The sequence below is a fragment of the Gopherus flavomarginatus genome, chromosome 1, assembly GCF_025201925.1.
Source record: "Gopherus flavomarginatus isolate rGopFla2 chromosome 1, rGopFla2.mat.asm, whole genome shotgun sequence".
Lineage (NCBI taxonomy): Eukaryota > Metazoa > Chordata > Testudines > Testudinidae > Gopherus > Gopherus flavomarginatus.
Window position 1 is genome coordinate 27236306 of NC_066617.1, and position 18211 is coordinate 27254516.

General features: G+C 40.0%; 1 protein-coding gene across 4 annotated transcripts in view; it reads right to left on the reverse strand.

The window, feature by feature from the left end:
* Positions 1 to 18211, reverse strand: part of RELN (reelin) — a 480031-nt gene that overhangs the window by 87568 nt on the left and 374252 nt on the right. For all 4 annotated transcript variants that reach the window (XM_050925235.1, XM_050925228.1, XM_050925256.1 and 1 more), the window contains exons 28-32: positions 14708 to 14943; positions 10982 to 11139; positions 9883 to 10090; positions 5381 to 5457; positions 1018 to 1176 (exon numbers count right to left, since the gene is read on the reverse strand). In XM_050925235.1, coding sequence (XP_050781192.1) covers positions 1018 to 1176; positions 5381 to 5457; positions 9883 to 10090; positions 10982 to 11139; positions 14708 to 14943 — 838 coding nt within the window. The remainder of the gene's footprint in view (positions 1 to 1017; positions 1177 to 5380; positions 5458 to 9882; positions 10091 to 10981; positions 11140 to 14707; positions 14944 to 18211) is intronic.

Here is an 18211-nt window from a genome sequence, read left to right on the forward strand (position 1 = left end):
AGACTAGCTTAATTGTTTCACAATTCCAATACCACCTTTTTGTGAGGATAGTGTTCAATCAATTAAAATCTTCTTGCTAACCATACCTGACAAGTTACTCAAGACATAGTCCACCACCTATTGGTGGCTCTATGTCTGAGGAACACAGACATTTCCTCCTCTTTAGTTTTCAAGCTGGAATACTACTGCCATCATAATCTTTTCCTCTTTTTAAATGAAGTACTCCCTGAGCCTCTGTTATGCAGATTGGGCTTCTCAACCTTCCCTTTCTATTGCTAAATGGGAAGGGGGTTCTGACTAGTTAAGATGGGGGTTCTGGTCTGGAAAAGGGAGTTCTGGTGAGGAAAAGGTTGAAAACCCCTCATGCAGATGATATTCATGGAGTTGTTCCTCACTTTCTCCCTACCTCATCTCTGTTCTCGTCTTCTTTCCTGAGCCAGCCCAACAATCCCGTCAATCCATTTCTCTCTACACTCTCATACTGGATGTCCTCCTACTGTACCCCCTTTAATACTATCAACTGAGAAGCAGGAGGACAGGAAGAGAAAAATGACAACTAACTTCAGCTTATAAATTGTAGGCAAAACATACATCAAGATGATAAAGAACACATCTAAGTAACCATATTAACTTACTTGGGCTGCCTTCCTTTTCTCATTCCCTCATGTCTGTTATCAATCATAAAGTTTGATTGAAACTTAGAGTGTGAACAGTTTGGTGTAAGAACCGTGTAGTTATTTGCACTGTAAAGCACGATGCACATTTATGGTGCTATATAAACAATAACAACAACAATGATAATATTATGACTGAGAAAAGCCTTGTTTAACAGTAAGCTATGAATAGGCCAAGAGCCAAAACTGTCCTGTGGTAGCTGTAAAGGCATAATACATTTTTAGTTTGTTTTTCCTAAAATAAAATGTCCACAGCTCTTAACCTTATTTCCAAGCACTGGAAGGCTGGATGTTTGTTTTCTTGGAAAGCTGCTTATTAAATTTTTAGTAAAGCATTGGTTACCATGTTGGGGTTGCCACCATCGGAAAGCAGTTGCAGATGTTTTAGCTTCACGGGGCAGATCTATTGAAACAATCTGTGGTTCTAAGTAAGACATGTAATCGAGCTCTCGCAGCAAATGCCAGGTTATTCCATTGTTATTTGTGTATTGAACTACAAGCCCTGTATTAAAAAAGAACAAAATCATTTATTTACACCGCACAGAAAAAAATAAGGCCAATCCTTCAGTCCTTATTCAGCCAAATCCCCATATCAGTTTAATGTACACTACATGACATGGGCAAATGATTTGTTTTTTTCATAAGCACATAATTTTTTGTGAAGAGAGCCCTTTGTTGGCAGCATGTTATTACTGTTGTCAGGATTATTGGTTGTCATATGTTGCTTGCATCTGACAGGGCCAGATTCTCCCTTTGGTTATATAGGTACAGCCCCACTGAAGCTAGAGAGATTGCACCACTGAAACTGTGGGAAGAATTTGACTCACATATTTTAATACATTTAACATCTATTTCATATAATTAATCCTGTGGCTTGTTTGGGTCACTAAGAGGATGTGGTTTTGCATGCTATAAACCCAGTCCTTTCTGAAGATGGCGCCTATGATTTCACCCTTACTATATATACTGCATCCTTAAAAGTTACATTATCTTAGATTTACTATGGTAGATATTAGAACACAGTAGAGCCATGGGGGACAGAAGTCATTTATTGGCACTGCCTATCTTATAGGAGAATGAAAGAAACACCACCAAGATACTCTGGGTTTGATTCTTCTCTCACATCAGTTTTACACTGCTGTAACTCCATCGACGTCAGTAGATTTACTCTTGACTTACACTATTGTAAGTGCGAAGAGTATCAAGCCCTGTGACTGTAATGTATGAAAAGAGACTCTGGCCCTGATTCTGATCTTATTTATACTGGTATAAATCAGGAAGTCCACTGACATCAATGGTATCAAACTGCAGTGAGAGGAGAAAGAGGCTCTCCTGTGTAGAAGGTAATGACCTTCCTTGTCTTGCTTCTCATTTCACTTACCCTCAGTTTAAACTGGGAAATTCCATTTACTCTAATGGATTTACTCTTGATTTAGACCAGTGTATATAAAGAGAGAATCAGGCCCTCCCTCCATATTCCTATTTTATTCTAATTTTCTCACCCTCTTTAACTTCTTAGCTGACTAAATTATACAGTGTAAATGAGAGCTGACTCAAGCCCCAACGTTAACGAACACTTTTAGCTAGACTTGCAACTGGGGTCACACTTTTTTTAGAATACTTATATGATAATAATGTAACTTTCTTATCATTAGACCTCAGAGTGATTCACAATGTCTAATGCATTTATTTTAAGGCTGTGATTCTCTCACTGAGGTCGCAGAAGTTACGGATTCTGTGACTTTCCGTGACCTCGTAAATTCTGCAGCAGCTGGTGTGGCTGACTCCAGGGCCAGCTACTTCAGTGCCCCACAGCCAGCTACATTGGCCGCTGCTGGAGCAACCCTGGGTGAGCTGCTCGGGCGGTCCTGGTGCCAGCTGCACTAGCTGCTCCTTGGGAGGCCCCGGGCAGCTGGTCCTGCAGACTGCTCGAGCAGCAGCCCTGGGGAGTGCCCGAGCAAGGGTCTTGGGGCCGCCGCAAAGCCAGCCACACCACCCATTGCTGGACTGGCCCTGGGGCCAACTGCTCAGGCAGTCCCTGGGGCCAGCCGCACTGGCTGCTGCTCGGGTAGCCCGGGGGAGCACCTGAGCAGCAGCCCTGAGGGCTGCCCTACAGCCAGCCGTATCGGCCACTGCTTGGGCAGTCCCATGCAGCTGGCTCTGGGGATCGCCCGAGCAGTGGCCGGTGTGGCTGGGTCCAGGTAGTGCCCAAGCAGCAGTCCTGGGGGTGCCCTGGGGACCGCCCAAGCAGCAGTGGTCCTGGAGCAGCTGGGCCCCAGAAGTAGAGATTTAGTTAGGGGTATTTTTGGTAAAAGCCATGGACAGGTCACAGGCCATGAATTTGTATTTATTGCCCATGACCTGTTCAGGACTTTTACCAAAAATACCTGTGACTACATCTTAGCCTGAATTTATCTTCATAACATCCCTGTGAGGTAGCTTTATTAGCCCCATTTTAATGATAGGGAATTGAGGCACAGAGAGGTTAAGTGACTTGCCCAAGGTCACAGTGGAAGTCTATGGAATTGGGACTTAAATGTGCGTCTCCCACAGTTTAACCCAGTGCCCTGACCGCTGGATCATCCTTCTTCATCTCTTTCATTATTAGTTTTCTGCCTAAATAAAAACTTCATATTTCTGATTTTAAAACCAACTATGATTATTAAGACATGCCAGTCTATGCCAGAATCTTTATTTTCATTGCTTCAAGAACTCTGTGCAAGGATTTAGAGAGATTTACATTTAACCTGCCAGTATAATACTAAGCCTGAGAACTGTCTGTGGGATGCAAATCACATGGGGAGTAAGATCTTTTGTACGTTAAATTTTTCGAATGGTGCAGAAATGATGTTGTTTGTTTCTGTACCTGTCCTGTCACGCAGTGTTCCCGTGGTGCTGATAGCATCCCCATATGAATTGAGGTTAGCCCTTCTACTGAGTATAGAACCACGCAGAGGTAATTTGCTACAGTTCATATTATTTGAGCTCATACACAATTATACTCGGAATCAGTACATAGTCATATGCATAAGCCTAGACATATTTTCAAACTGCTGTAGAACCAACTGACAAATCATGTTGTGATTCTGTTGTTACACTCTGGGAGGAAAATTAGAAAGCATTCAGGAAATACACAAACAATTAATTCTGATTCACTTTCAAAGTTATTTTATAAACAGCATGCAGTCATCACTCCTCCTGCTTCATATCCAGTTCAGTTGACAGAATAGGACCATAACAATGCAGGACAAGCTAGCTTTAAGAAACACCTCTGACTATCACTGTATCTTACATTTCCATGGGAAGCTGAGTTCATCTGCATGTAATGCCAATAAAATAATTACATAATGTTCCCAGCTGCCCTTACACAATAAAAATTATAACACACAGGGTCAGATTCTTATCTGGCATAAATTGCCACAGCTCTAGTGTCTCCCGTGGAACAAAATCCATTTACACCAGCTGAGGATCTGCCTCCAGAGTAACTCCTTCATTCTTAGAAAACTCAAATTTCACACACCTCCCCCCCCCAACAACAAAAAAACCAAAAAAAACCAACCACCACCAACCTAGGGACACAAGAAAAATAAGAGTACAAGCAGATGGGAAAGATTAATTTATTTGGCCTAAATAATATTTTCTTCAGATTCAGTTTCATAATTCTGCATTCATGAGGCGAATAACGTATAATAAGGTTAACATCAGGTTTGTGTGGCTTGGAGGTAAACAAGAGTTCAAAATGTGGAACAATAATTAGGAGTAGATTGCTTGTTTTTTATTTAAAAAAGATTTCTGTACTCTCCATAAAAAGGGGACAGTTAGTTGATTCGTATTAACTATTGTGACAGAGTCAGGCCAGAGGGCTACAGGAAAGTGGTCAAAGGTAGATATATTAGCCCCAGATTAAGCAGGTCCCTTTTTCCTGAGTAAAATAATGGGCTGTTCCAGAACAATCAGGAAGTTTCTGGAACCAATTATGGCAGGCAGGCTAATTAGGATACCTGGAGCCAACTAAGAAGCTACTAGAATCAATTAGAACAGGCAGGCTAATCAGGGCATCTGGTTTAAAAAGGACCTCACTTCAGTTAGTGAGGTGCGTACAAGGAGCTGGGAGTGAGAGGACGTGCTGCTGGAGGACTGAGGAGTACAAGTGTCATCAGGAGGAAGATCCTGCGGTGAGAACAAAGAAGGTGTTGGGAGGAGGCCATGGGGAAGTAGCCCAGGGAGTTGTAGCTGTCATGCAGCTGTTACAGGAAACACTGTACAGAACTGCAATCCACAGGGCTCTGGGCTGGAACCCATAGTAGAGGGTGGGCCTGGTTTCTCCCCATCCCCCCAACTCCCTATTGGATACAAGAAGAGTTGACTTGGACTGTGGGTCCCACCAGAAGGGAAGGTCCCTGGCCTGTCCCCCGACCCACTAGGTGGATCAGCAGAGACTGTGGGGATTGTTCTCCCCCCTTTCCCCATGCTGGCCAGCGATGAGGTCAGCTGAGTGAACGGCAGGTTTGAGTCATTAGCAAAAGTGGCCAAACCAAGGGCTGCTGTGAATTTCTGAGGTGAGCAAATCCACCAATAAGCATAGTACCCAACAAGGCAGGGGAGGAACTTTGTTGCACTATGTAAAGATCTTATTAATTCTGTAAAATAGGTCCAATGAACAAAAACTCTGCTAAAAGCTGGTTTCCAGTGAAAAGGGACATTACCTTCATTCCTGGCTCTTGGTTTGTTGCAGAGAGTACCAGCTGTTTTGCTTCCAATTTGTAAATAAAACTGAACTAGTCTGTTGAAAAAAAAAAGTGTTCTTATAAGAGAAATATAATACTGTTAGTTTTTTGTTGCTGTAGTTGAAATGTCAAAGCACAAATGCAGTATAAACAACTCTATTTTCCCTAACTTATGAAGATTTTTTATTTAGGTCGCTATTCAGTGCTTCTTAATTTAGGTAAAGTTTCCATCAAAATCAAAAACCTATTAGGTCTATGGAAGTTTTTCCCAAGTAAGGAGTAGTGTGGGGTCTGTAGAGCAAACAGCGTTTGTGCGGACAGGTGATACCATGCTTAACAAATGCACTGTTCATACAATGAAATGTGTCTGTTCACTAACATTGAAAAAACTTTCATAGAATTAAAAAAATCATTCTGAAGCAGTTTAATGTGGTTTCATTATTGTGGCAATAAAACCACCTGGACTTCTCTCCTTGTGAAACTACTGTCTAATAGCATAATACTGGGCTTTCTTGAAGGATGGGTTAATACTACTGCATTTGTGGAGATTTGGTAGCTCTTGTGAGAATGATATGGGAGAAAGATAAAGACACATTTATTATTATTTTTGAAATTTTAGCAATAAAATTAAAATCTTAGTAATCCTAGTGCAGTGTTTATGCACAGACTGGAACAGAGGAATTACCACACTAGTTCAGAGCCAAGGTCCATCTACTCCAGTATCCTTTCCCTGACAGTAGCTAGTCCCTGAGACTTCAGATCTGGTAATATTTGTGGGAAAATCTGCTCCACACATTAGCTCTGATCTTGATCCCTAATAGTTAGAGATTGGCTTAAACCCTCAAGTATGAGGTTAACATCCCTGCTAAAGTTTTTATTATTATTTATGATAACTCTGGATATTCCTGATATCCCTATAAATGTCCAGTCCCTTTTTGAATCTTAAGTGTTTGGCCTCAATGACTTCCTGTGGCAACAGGTTCCGCAGGTTAATTATATGTTTTGTGAAAAAATATTTCCTTTGATCAATTTTGAATTTCCCACCTTGTCATTTAATTGAATATTATGAGGCAGGGAAAACAGAAGTTCCCAGTCTACTTTCCCTAGACCATACATTATTTTATATACTTTTATCATGTCCCCCTTTAATTATCTCCTTTCTAAAATAAACAATCACAATCTTTTCAATCTCTCTTCCTATTAGAGATTTTTCCATGTCCTTGATCATTCTCATCACCCTTCTCTTCACCCACTCTCATTCTGCAATATCATTTTTGAGATGAGGTGACCAGCGCTGCACACAGTATTCCAGGTGAAGCCACACCCTGGAGGTATAAAATGGCATTATAATATTTTCAGTATTACTCTCCATCCCATTTCTTATTCACCTTACCATTTTGTTAGCTTTTCTGACTGCAATTACATATTGAGTAGAGGTTTTCACTGAGCTGTCTACACTGATGTCCAGGTCCCTTTCTTGAGTTTATACAGTTGATTTGAACCCTGTATGGTGAAAGGGCAGTTTAACTTTTCCTCTCCAACGTGCTTTGTTTTGCAGTTATCAGTATTAGATTCTGGTGTCATGTTAGATTTGGTGTTATGTTTGCCATTTGCATAGCTTGTTTAGGGGCAGGTCTTCACTCAGTGGGTAGTGATCGATCCAGTGGGGGTTGATTTATTGTGTCTAGTGTAGACACGATAAAATCGATCCCCGATTGCGCTCCTCATCGACTCCGGAACTCCAGCTTGCGAGAGGCGGAAGCGGAGTCGACGGGGGAGCAGCAGTGGTCGACTTGCCACTGACCTCACGGCCAGGTAAGTCAACCTAACATACACCGACTTCAGCTACATTATTTGTGTAGCTGAAGTTGCGTATCTTAGGTCCACCCCCGCTAGTGTAGACCTGGGCTGTGTCTCCGAAATTCTTCACAGTCATCCCTGGCCATGACCAACAAAAATAACTTTGTGTCATCTGTAAATGTTGTTACCTCACCACTCATTTCTCCCCCTCTCCCTTTTCCAGACCAGTAATAAATATATTAAGCAACAGCGGGATGTAGTAAAAAGCCATGAGGTGCCCTACTGCTAACCTTTTGCCATGATGAAAATACTATTCTTTGCTTTCTGTCTCCTAGCCAGTTTTGATTCATAACAATACTTTGCCTCTCCCCCTACGACTAATTAGCTTGTGTGGGAGCTTATGAAAGGCCTTTTGAAAAGCACTCACATAACCTATTTAAACATTTTACTTTATTATTTTAAATATACTTATTTTAGTGGGTGAATTTGTGGGTTATGAAAGTGAAAGACCAAAGGCTTGATCCTCACTCATGCTGGTTTCATACCAGTGTAACTCCATTCTCTTCACGGGAGGTACACCTGATGTGCACTGCTATCAGTAAGCTAAGAATCAAGGAGTAGGTCTATAGCCGAGCATAATGTAGTGCAGGTGCTGCACAGATTTCACTTGCATAGTTGTGCATGAATAGCACCATAATCATCTACCCCTGTTTCTTGGCTTCTCTGAACCACAGTTTGTACTCATGCTCAGTTGTCTCAAACTGTGTGTTGTGTGTGTTATGTATTGTATGTCTACAAGAACTAGGATGACACTCGCAAGGTTATGTCCATCTGAGACTTATTCTGGATCTAATCCCATATGCCTAAAAGTGAACCAACGTAGACCCTCTGCCCCATGCCTTGGTTTTGAAAGCCACTACCAGACCTATATGTTTGTATAATACAGTACTTGGGTAGTTAAACACTAGCTGGTGACAGATCTGAAAAAAATTACAGTTCTACTGTAAAATCTCTTTTTTTATGACTAATAGTTTCTCATGAAGACAAACTAGGAAGATGAAAATGTTGTGCAGGAGGACCAGCCTGCCCAACCAATCTTAAAGGGTTTGGCCCAAAACAAGTCTCTGAGACTATTCCACAGCCATTAACAACAGAGTCTGCAACACAGATGGGAGCCAAATCAACCAATGAGCCAGATGTCATCACTTGGAAAAAAATATATTCCACAGTTTTTATCTAGCGTCTGCAGCTGCCAGGCAGGCCCCATGTGTTACTACATTCACTGAGCTGATAGTGAAGGAAGCCACAGGGGAAAAAGATTAAGAGCAGGAGGCCGTGACTAATCAGTGATAAAATAGCATCCAGGTATCATATTGGCAGCCTAATGGATGTAAATACTGCAGGTGAAACAGTGTCCTTGCTATAGTGGGCCATGTTTTGAGAATAGGGCTCTTTACCAGTAGGTGTCACTATAGGCAATTAAAATTACTGGGGCAATTTTGAAAAGCATGACAGCTTTTTCATGCAAACCAGGAATGCTAATAGTTTAAAAGGGTCAAGAAGGAGCTTCAACTTCATCTCTGTAAAGTTTGAAATATTTACAAAAATTAAAACGGTTTCAAACTCTGTAAAACCAGAAAGCTATCCATGTGAACATCTGGAATTAAAAATGGCTTGGTACTAATGTGAAGATACTCCCTGGGCTTTACAATAGGTTTTCTGTGTGACAGGAGAAGTAATTATAAGTGTAACTTGCATATAAGTTTTACTATGATATGTTTACTTCAGACATTATGCTCTGTGTTTAACTACATAAGATTCCAAAAATCTGATATGACCCTTCAGGACACAGAACTAAGTGCTCTTCTCTGTCACATGGTTCACGGAGTAGCAAATGCACACAAATACCAGCCAAACATGAGTGTAACAGACAAAAAAGGCAGCTGTTACGTTGCATGCTGCCCCCCTCCAAGATGCCAGCAATCTCGCTAAAGCCCCTGCACACACAATACAACATGTAGGGTTCTTTGGGGCAGTGAATGGACTGAAAAAAGTGGTGTAAGGGAATGCCGACTCTGTGTAATATGACCCCGTAGAAATCACCCATAAATGATGGGGCAAACTGTTGCATTACTTATTCCTGACCCTACAGAATTAACCCCCACTCCAATTTCTGCACCCCTTATAGATGGAGGTAGTGTACAGCAGCAGGCGAGCAGACAGTGGTTCCGTGGCCATGCTGTCAGTATGTACAGGGTCCAGAACAGCATGTGAAGGAAGCTTTTTGCATGTTTGAGGCATAGATTCTTTATGGATTCTCTGGTTTTGTACAATTTCAAGGCCATGCCTCCTGCCTGTTCCATCTAGAACCCGCTGCTAAGCCATCCTTCCAGAGGGGTGAATGGATCACATTTTCTAGGCTGCTATTCCCTTGCATATATTAACTTTTCCCCTTCTGAGTTTTTTTTTCAAGGAAGGGAAGGATTTTGCCAAGAGTTTTCAAAAAGAGTAATTTCTGCTTGAGCATGCTGCATTTTCTCTCTAAGATGCGCCTTAATAATGTATTGGTTGCAGTAAAAACAAGAATGGTTCATACCCTCTCTCGCTTTATTTCTGTAACAATACAGGGGACACAATGCTAATATACATACATTTTCTGAGAAGCAGTATTTACTATTGACCTGATATTTGTGGTGTCCACAGGGACAGTCCTTGCTTCCCTTTTGCCCGGCCCATCGAAGTAAAGAGATTTCCCATCACTGAGTGTTCCACAGCCTGTTCCAACCTGACCTCCAGTTATCTTGTACCAGAGAGGGCTCAGCTTCCTCTCAAACCTGTCGAACATCTCACTGTGATTAGGTACATTAGACACACAGGTTCCATGTGCGGCTTCAGAAGAAAAAAATATATAGGAGATGCTTTGTTGAAATAGTGCTGAACAGTAAAAGTCAGATGCAGTAAATTGGCAAACAGTATTATTACTTCCACATATTAGACTCTTATGAGACAGCTCCATGATGAAATGATTGCACCTCCATTTAATCCTCTTTAAAAACACCCTTTCTAGTCAGAAAAAGCCTCCCTCCCCTAACCTCCCTTCTCAGAGTAGCAGGGTGTTTAATTAATACAGTGAATGTTGCAACATTTTACGTTATCAAACACAGTTTTTGCAAACAGAAAAGGTGTTATCCTATTGCTTCTGTTTAAGTGCAAAACATGTTAGTTTGTTGCTTTGCTGCTATAGAGGTTCAGAAAAGTTGTATATGCAACTGGTTGTGTCAATCACAGGTTTTTTTTTCTTTATAAAAACACTTGAAACCACAAGTGAACAGAATTTTCCACAGAAGGTCTGTCATAACATATGTTCGTTCCTGGTCACATGCCATCTCAAGGCCAGGGGACTGAAAACAGAAGGAATTCTTTTGAAGACTGGCCAAAAAAATTCAAAGCAGACTTTTTAGTTTATAATATTTTCTCCAGTGTTCTCTTTTATCTCTCTCTCTCTCTCCCCATTTATATGGATGGCAACATTCAAAGGTCGTAATGGTCAGAAAACATCACTAGTATATGTGCTTTTGTAATGTTCCATTTTGGCACTGTTGGATTTACTAGCTCATGAAATGAGCTTTTACGGAATTAAAAAAAAAAAAGATTCTCACTCCAGAGTTGTGAAATTTATGACATCATGTTTTCCCTCTATAGCAGAGAATATAATGAGATGATACATTTTAAACATTAGTTCAGCTTACAGCAGTCATTATATAAATAATGTAGCCTTACCTGTATAGCCCAAGTCACAGAAACAGACTCCAGAGACACAGTCCCCATGACCACTGCAGTAACTGGGACAAGGCTCTGAGATGTAAACCCCATCTAAGCCAAAAGAGGGCACATTCTTGTGAGAACTGCTCTCCTGGATCCAGCGGAATCTAGTCTTACTGTGAAGAAATGATAACCAAAGGCACAGCATTACTGCTGATTACTTTAATATCCCTTTTGTATTTCATCTACTATCTCATGCTGAAAACTAAAAGAAGCTTTGCTAGAATAGCCTTTATAAATGAGACACAAACACGTGCTTGGAAAACACTGACCATTTTCTTTACATCCTTATATTTTTGTGAAATTTCCTTCTGGATTTTCCTTCCAGACAGTTTCTTCTATGTATTATGACCTCCTTTATTTCTCTGGCAGCACAATGCCCAATCTGGAGCACTGTGCCTGATGTGCCTTATCAGTAGGCTGGAGTGAACTGAATAGAGGCACTCTTTGTGATTTGTCTCCTTTTAGTTCTGCAAATAGCTTTAGACACTGCTGTGCAGGTAGTTAAGTTTTGAAATTCTTGAAACCCATTTGTTACAGTGCTTAATAAAAGAATCTAGTATTGACAAGGATGCAGAATGTAACTGATGGTACAATGTATTTATGTGTAAAATGCTTAAAGAAATGAAGATTCAGTTATTACAAGAATTAGTTAATATCTGCAAATAATTGTAGGTAACGAATCAAAGTACTTAGTGCACCTAAACAGAATAGTAAGTGTCTTAGTCCTAGATCATATTATGGCCAAAAAACTATTCCTTAAAAACAATTGGCCAAATCCTCAATCAATGAAAATTTGCATACTTCCATTAACTTCAGTGGACCTATACTAATTTCACCAGCTCAGGGTCTGGCCCATTGCTCAAGAAATTTGTCAATGAAAAAGGTGTCTATATAGAAACATAAATTTTCTTTTAATCCTTATAATAATGATCAATTTATAGGAGGATGACATCTGGGAATTTACCTTGTCAGTGGTTTTATAGCTGCTAGTTAAAGGATCAGGAAGGTTTCCAGATTGGTTTGTCTCCTGTCTGATGCTGGACCCAGGTAATTCTAACATCCAAAATGTGCTCATCATGTAAACCATTACAAGTTCCTGACTCACCTATAGGATTGGAAGTTGGCTTGGAAAGGACAGGTAAGCTGTGAGTAATGTCCACAGGGATCAGAGGTTAACTGATTTACCCAAGATCACACAGGAAGTCTGTGGCAGAGCTAGGAACTGACTCAAGATCTAATTTCCCACTTCAGTGCATTAACCTTTTTACCCTTTCTAATGTATCTATTTTTTCCTACTATCCTTGACCATGGTATCTGAGGGAGGAACAAGGGACATATATTAATTTAATTGTCAGCTGTAGGGGACTGTGGAAGACTGTGTCACGGCCTAGTTAGAGTATTTCCGCTTTCTCGGCGGCCTTGTGGAAAGCCCCTGCTTGCTAAGCGGCCGGTCATTGTAGGACACGGCATGCCAGTTATAACTTGCTTTTAACTGGTTGAAACCAGTTTGCATGGCCTTAGGCCAAAGGGCGTACACCGCCCGTGGAAAGTCCCTGGCCTTTGGCCAAGGGGCGGACATAGCCTGTGGGAAGTCCCTTTTTGCATATGTATGAGTTGCTTTTGTATTGTGTACATATAGCTGTATGCTCCCGGTCCCGCCCTTGGACTCTGACCCAGGCCGAGCTGAGCTTCGGTGTGCTGGGTTCCCCGCCTCCGTGACAGCAACGCCCGGAGTCCCCGTTGTGGGTGTGTCACTTTGCCTTCATTAAAGCCAATAACTCACAGTGTGTGTGGGCCTCGTTCTTGCAGAGCACCCTGGGTAGGCCCGTCGTCTCCCACGAACGTTACATCAGCTCTCAATCATATTCCACCAACTAACCACACAGCATATTCCAGAAATAACCCCAGAAGCACGAATTCCCAAATGGTACAAAACCAATGCAATGTTGACACTTTAGGAACCACATTATACTGTCCTATCCGTAATGCTAATCTGCTGAATTTAAGACACTGTTGGTAACTTTTTTCTTTCAGTTGTGCTGTTTTTTTTCTGATCATGCTACTGAACATAATTCCAAACAGATTGCTGCTACTGATTCTGTACTGCTTGTTTTGGGTAAATCAGATCAGTTAGTGTCAGATTTGTGTGGCTTGGCACCTGGTTTTCTTGGCTAATTACTGAAAAAACTTGTTACGGTACACACTGATAATTCAACTCCTCACAGTAATGACACAGACTCCCTCTGCTACATGCCATGCCATATACAGTAAATCTTTGCAGTGGGAGAAGCATAAGGAGTGACTGGCAGTCTGACAGGGCAAAAAACTGCAGATAGCAATAGTATGGCTGCATTGAGAGAGAGACAAGAGAGCAGATGATCTCAATCGGTGGGTGGTATATGGACAGACAGGTGTATAATTGCATGGTAGCTTTGGAGAGAAGCAGGAGGGATATTTCTATGTGGAGAACTAGGGATATGCCAGACTTCAGAGTTTTTATCTGAGGATGTGGGAAGGCTGGAAATGGAAATGAGAAAATTCAAATAAGTTCAAGTAGGATTCAGACAAGGCTCTCTCTTTTTGGGCTTGTTAGAATCTATCCAAACCTTTGAGGTTTTCTCATTTATATAGATCACTCATCAAGTTTATGTGTGGGTAGTGTGACTGATAGGAGTTACTGAAAAATCTAAGAGCACTGATTTTCACCTGCATTTGCAATGGACTATAACGTAGACTTAAAGCCATCTGATAAAGTTACCTCTTTTGTTTTGGGGTTTTCTGGCTGTGAATACAATTTGACTGATTGGCACTACTCCATAGCGGAGTCTTTATAATGTTTATCATTATCCGATGACATGACACATTACATAGCAGCTCAAATACCCTTCTGTTTTTTCGTCATCCAGTAGCAACTGTTTGCATGACTAATCCTGTTGAGACAGCTTATTTGATTCCTATGACCTACCACTCTTGCTGGCGTTGCTGATCTAATTGATAAGCATTAAGAAAGGTAGCTTTATTATAAAAAGATTTATGTCAAATTAAAATGTGATTTTTTTATTATTGTTGCCTGTTGCCTTGTAATTTAATTTTATAGACTGTTCTGACACCTTTAAAATGAAAAGCTTTTCCCTGTTTCATATGAGAAAGAAATATATTCCTTCTGGACCATGTAGTTTGGTTTGTAATTTGCTAAATCTTACTAGTATTGGCTCAAAGTACAGAAGTCAGATTCACATGTACAGTAGAACCTCAGTTACAAACACCAGAGTTACAACTGATAAGTCAACCACACACCTCATTTGGAACCGGAAGTACACAATCAGGCAGCAGAGACACCCTCCCATGTCCCCAAAAAGCGAATACTGTACAGTACTGTGTTAAATGTAAACTGCTACAAAAATAAAGAGAATGTTTAAAAAAAAGATTTGACAAGGTAAGAAAGCGCTTTCTGTGCTCGTTTCATTTACCTTAAGATGATTAAAAGCAGCATTTTTCTTCTGCATAGTAAAGTTTCAAAGCTGTATTAAATCAATGTTGGGTTGTAAACTTTTGAAAGAATAACATTTTGTTCATATTTACAAACATTTCAGAGTTACGAACAACCTCCATTCCCGAGGTGTTCATAACTCTGAGGTTCTACTGCATAATATAATGCACAGAATTAAAGACCTACAGTACCTGGCTGCAAGAGATCTTGGAATGATAATAGTAATTCTTGTCCACTCCTCAAAGTCTCCTGTGTAATACATGGACGGCTCACTCAACTCCCGGGAACTTCCTTCACATCCTTTGATTCCAGGAGATGCAGGATAACAGCCCTCTTTCACAAGTGACCAGAACAGGCCAGCATCATGGGAATACTGAAGGAGAACTGGAGCAGAACTACTGTACTGATTAGTGCAACCGATGTTCAGCTGTAAGAAATATGATAAAAGCAGAGTAGAGCTGATGAGGTGTAGAGACCTGCAGTTTTGTTTCTGATTATCAGCTGCACCTAATCTGTAATTTTAAAATTTGTGAGGCAGAGTTCCTATGAAATATGGAAACCCAAAGACAATCAGAGACCATTACGTTTTGGGATCTATTTGGCATTCCTCAATAAAAATCCTTGCTGCATCTTTGTTGAGGTTGCTGGGCACATAAAATGTGATGCTTCAAAGAGGATTTTATGCACATAAAACATATTAGGTATAACACTGTACTTGTATTTCTGCAATAAAGGACACAGACCCCAACTACTATTGAACAAGTATTCTGTTGTTTGTGTTCTAGTCCTCTCTTCATAAATGAAAACAAAGGTGCACAGAAGTCCTTAAACAAGTTGTAGCACTGTCAGGCTGAAGAGTATTATGGAGAAGAATATTACATATACTATGATGATGAAGGCAGAACAACAATATTGCCAATCCCAAATGTTCAAAAATCATGAGTGAGGCTCCAAAAAATTAGGAGATTGGTTTAAAAATCATAATATTTTTACATAAACGCGTGACTCCAGTTGATGGAGTTGAAAGAACACCAGCAAATATCATGAGATTTGCAATCAAATTGCAAGAATTGGTATAAGAACCTGTACAGAATAGAAAAGAATGCACACTGAAATTCACTATATCCTTCTTCTTCATAAAAGGTCCTATTCTGGATCTCTTATTCAAATGAATCATCTCAGGCCTGATTGTCCATGACCCTTGTGCAAGTGGATAGGTGGGAAAGGTGCAAGGAACCTTCCTTATCCTATGCAAGAGGCTAAGATTGTCATTATCTCTGTGCATAGCTGGCCACAGAGAGGGGAATATACTGTGGGATAATGCAGCCTGCACATTCCACCTGCTCTCCTGGAATCACCAGGAAGATCTGTGTCCCCTAAGACACAATCTCTCCCAACGTTCCAAATACAACCCAATGCTTAGGGATGTGGCCACATACCACAATTTAGTCCATCGATTCCAGTTGGATTATGTATGTGAGCAAGAGGTGCAGGATTAGTCCCCAATATATACGCATCTTGATTAAATTCAAACAGTGCCACCAGCTCACATGAAATAAGAACGTACATTAGACAAACTTCAACTACCACTTTGAGTTTTTTCAAATTATTACAAGTATAATATTAGAAAAACTGGTATTAGCTTCCATTATTGACCTGTAGAAATTCTACATTACTATGACATATTTGTAAAACAATGCCAAAACATTTATGACAAATTACGATAAATGTGACTGTGCTTGGGTTTACTAGGAAAAATTATCCCCTACACTGGTATAACAATGGAAACGCCACAAGTTCTCCAGGTGCCTCAGTTACAAAGAACACTCCCTTGTTTTATGAAGTACCTCCTCTGTAAAGCCTGTGCAATACATTGGCAATGGGGATGTTGGGGAACTAATGGAGAGGAATTTCATTCTGGAGGTCAGTCAGGGATAGGAAGGAAGGTGTTGTGTGAATCTCACCTGTCCTTCCAAAATAATAAGTGGAGGGCAGAAGCCCTCTAGAATATGCCAGTGATGGAGCAGAAGGCCCTTTCGCCACAAAGGAGTTCTCAAGAAGAGGAGTTCCTTGCTATAGCTAGTTAAATTATTCATGGCAAGAAAAAAATTCTGTGAAACTTTGCCATTTTTAACATATAGAAAAGTCCTATAAAATTTAACAGGGATAACATTAATAAGGTCCTGTAGAAATTACTCTAGGGCCTACAAAACAGAAAATGCCATCCCTTCTGTAGATTTGTGAACCATCCTATATAGAATTCTATATAAGGGATATTGTTCTCTATTATATTCTATATGCTCATGCAATAAGGGAATTATGCCCAAATAAGATATTTCATTATCTCACTAATTCTATCCCGACCATTCATAGGTGATGGCAAATGGAGAGAATAGGTATCCAATTTTTGTTAGAGCAAGAAACACTAAATCTAAAAAGAAAAAGAGGTTGAATTATGCTAAGCAGAAATCATTCAACTGTTTCACAAGGATGTATAATTATTAAGCATGAGGGGAAGACGTATAGTTTTACCTATAATATCAATAACTTTTGGACTGGAAGTGATACAGACAGTTAAAATCACTGTCTCTATTTCCCTTATAACAAAAAGAGCATGAGTAACTTCTATGGTTAATTTTAATACTGTGTAAAACACAACATTTAGGACCTGATTTAGGAAAGCACTTAAACATATAATTAAAGTTACGAATGGCAATGGAACATAAGCAGGTTGAAGTTAATCACCTGCTTAAGTGGATTCCTGAACAGAGAGAGACTTAAACACACGCTCAAGTACCGTCCTAACTTGAGACCCTAAATCTATATACACAAAAAAGAGTTATCATTGCTTCAATAGATAATTTTTTTGTTTGTTACTTTGCTAAAAGTTTCAAGAATGGAAAGCATTTTTAAAATGTCTGCTTTTACACTATACATCATGCTTGGATTCCTACTGACTATAACACCTACAGAACAATGATTTTGTCACTCGAGTAGAAAAAGTGTCAAAATGTGATTAGCATATATTTCTGGTGAAATAGCATTTACATAGTTAAGTGTTTTTTGTTTTGCAAAACAGTCTTAGGCACAACACAATGAACACTGATTTATGTAATATACTGTAGTCCTCAGCTGGTATAGTATTTTACCAGCATAACTTCTAAATGGAATAAGATTATTTTACAAATTCCCTTATTCTAGCCAACTTCCTATTTATACAGGGGGACCAGATGTCCCGATTTTATAGGGACAGTCCCAATATTTGGGGCTTTTTCTTATATAGGGTCCTATTACCCCCCATTCCCTGTCCCGACTTCTCACACTTGCTATCTGGTCAGCCTATATTTATATAACTGTGGGAATTATATTGAAAAGCTGCCTGTAAACATCCGATCTCTTTAATAATTCTGTTTGTAAATTTTTCAGTATCTGTATCCACCAATTATGTAAGGACTATGTATTTGTGGCTAGCTCATTAAAATTGCATTGCAACCGACCCCCAGAATTCACCAATGGGATTTCATTATAAACTCAATAAAATTTTGATTAGGGTTCAGAAACAACAGCTTGTTAAAGCAAATACGCTTCCTTTTGAATTTATATTCTGATATATTGTCACAGCAAAGAAAATTTTGTAAGCCCTTTAAAGAAGAGAATGCTAATTGGAGCCTATATTCACTGCCACAATAAAAGTT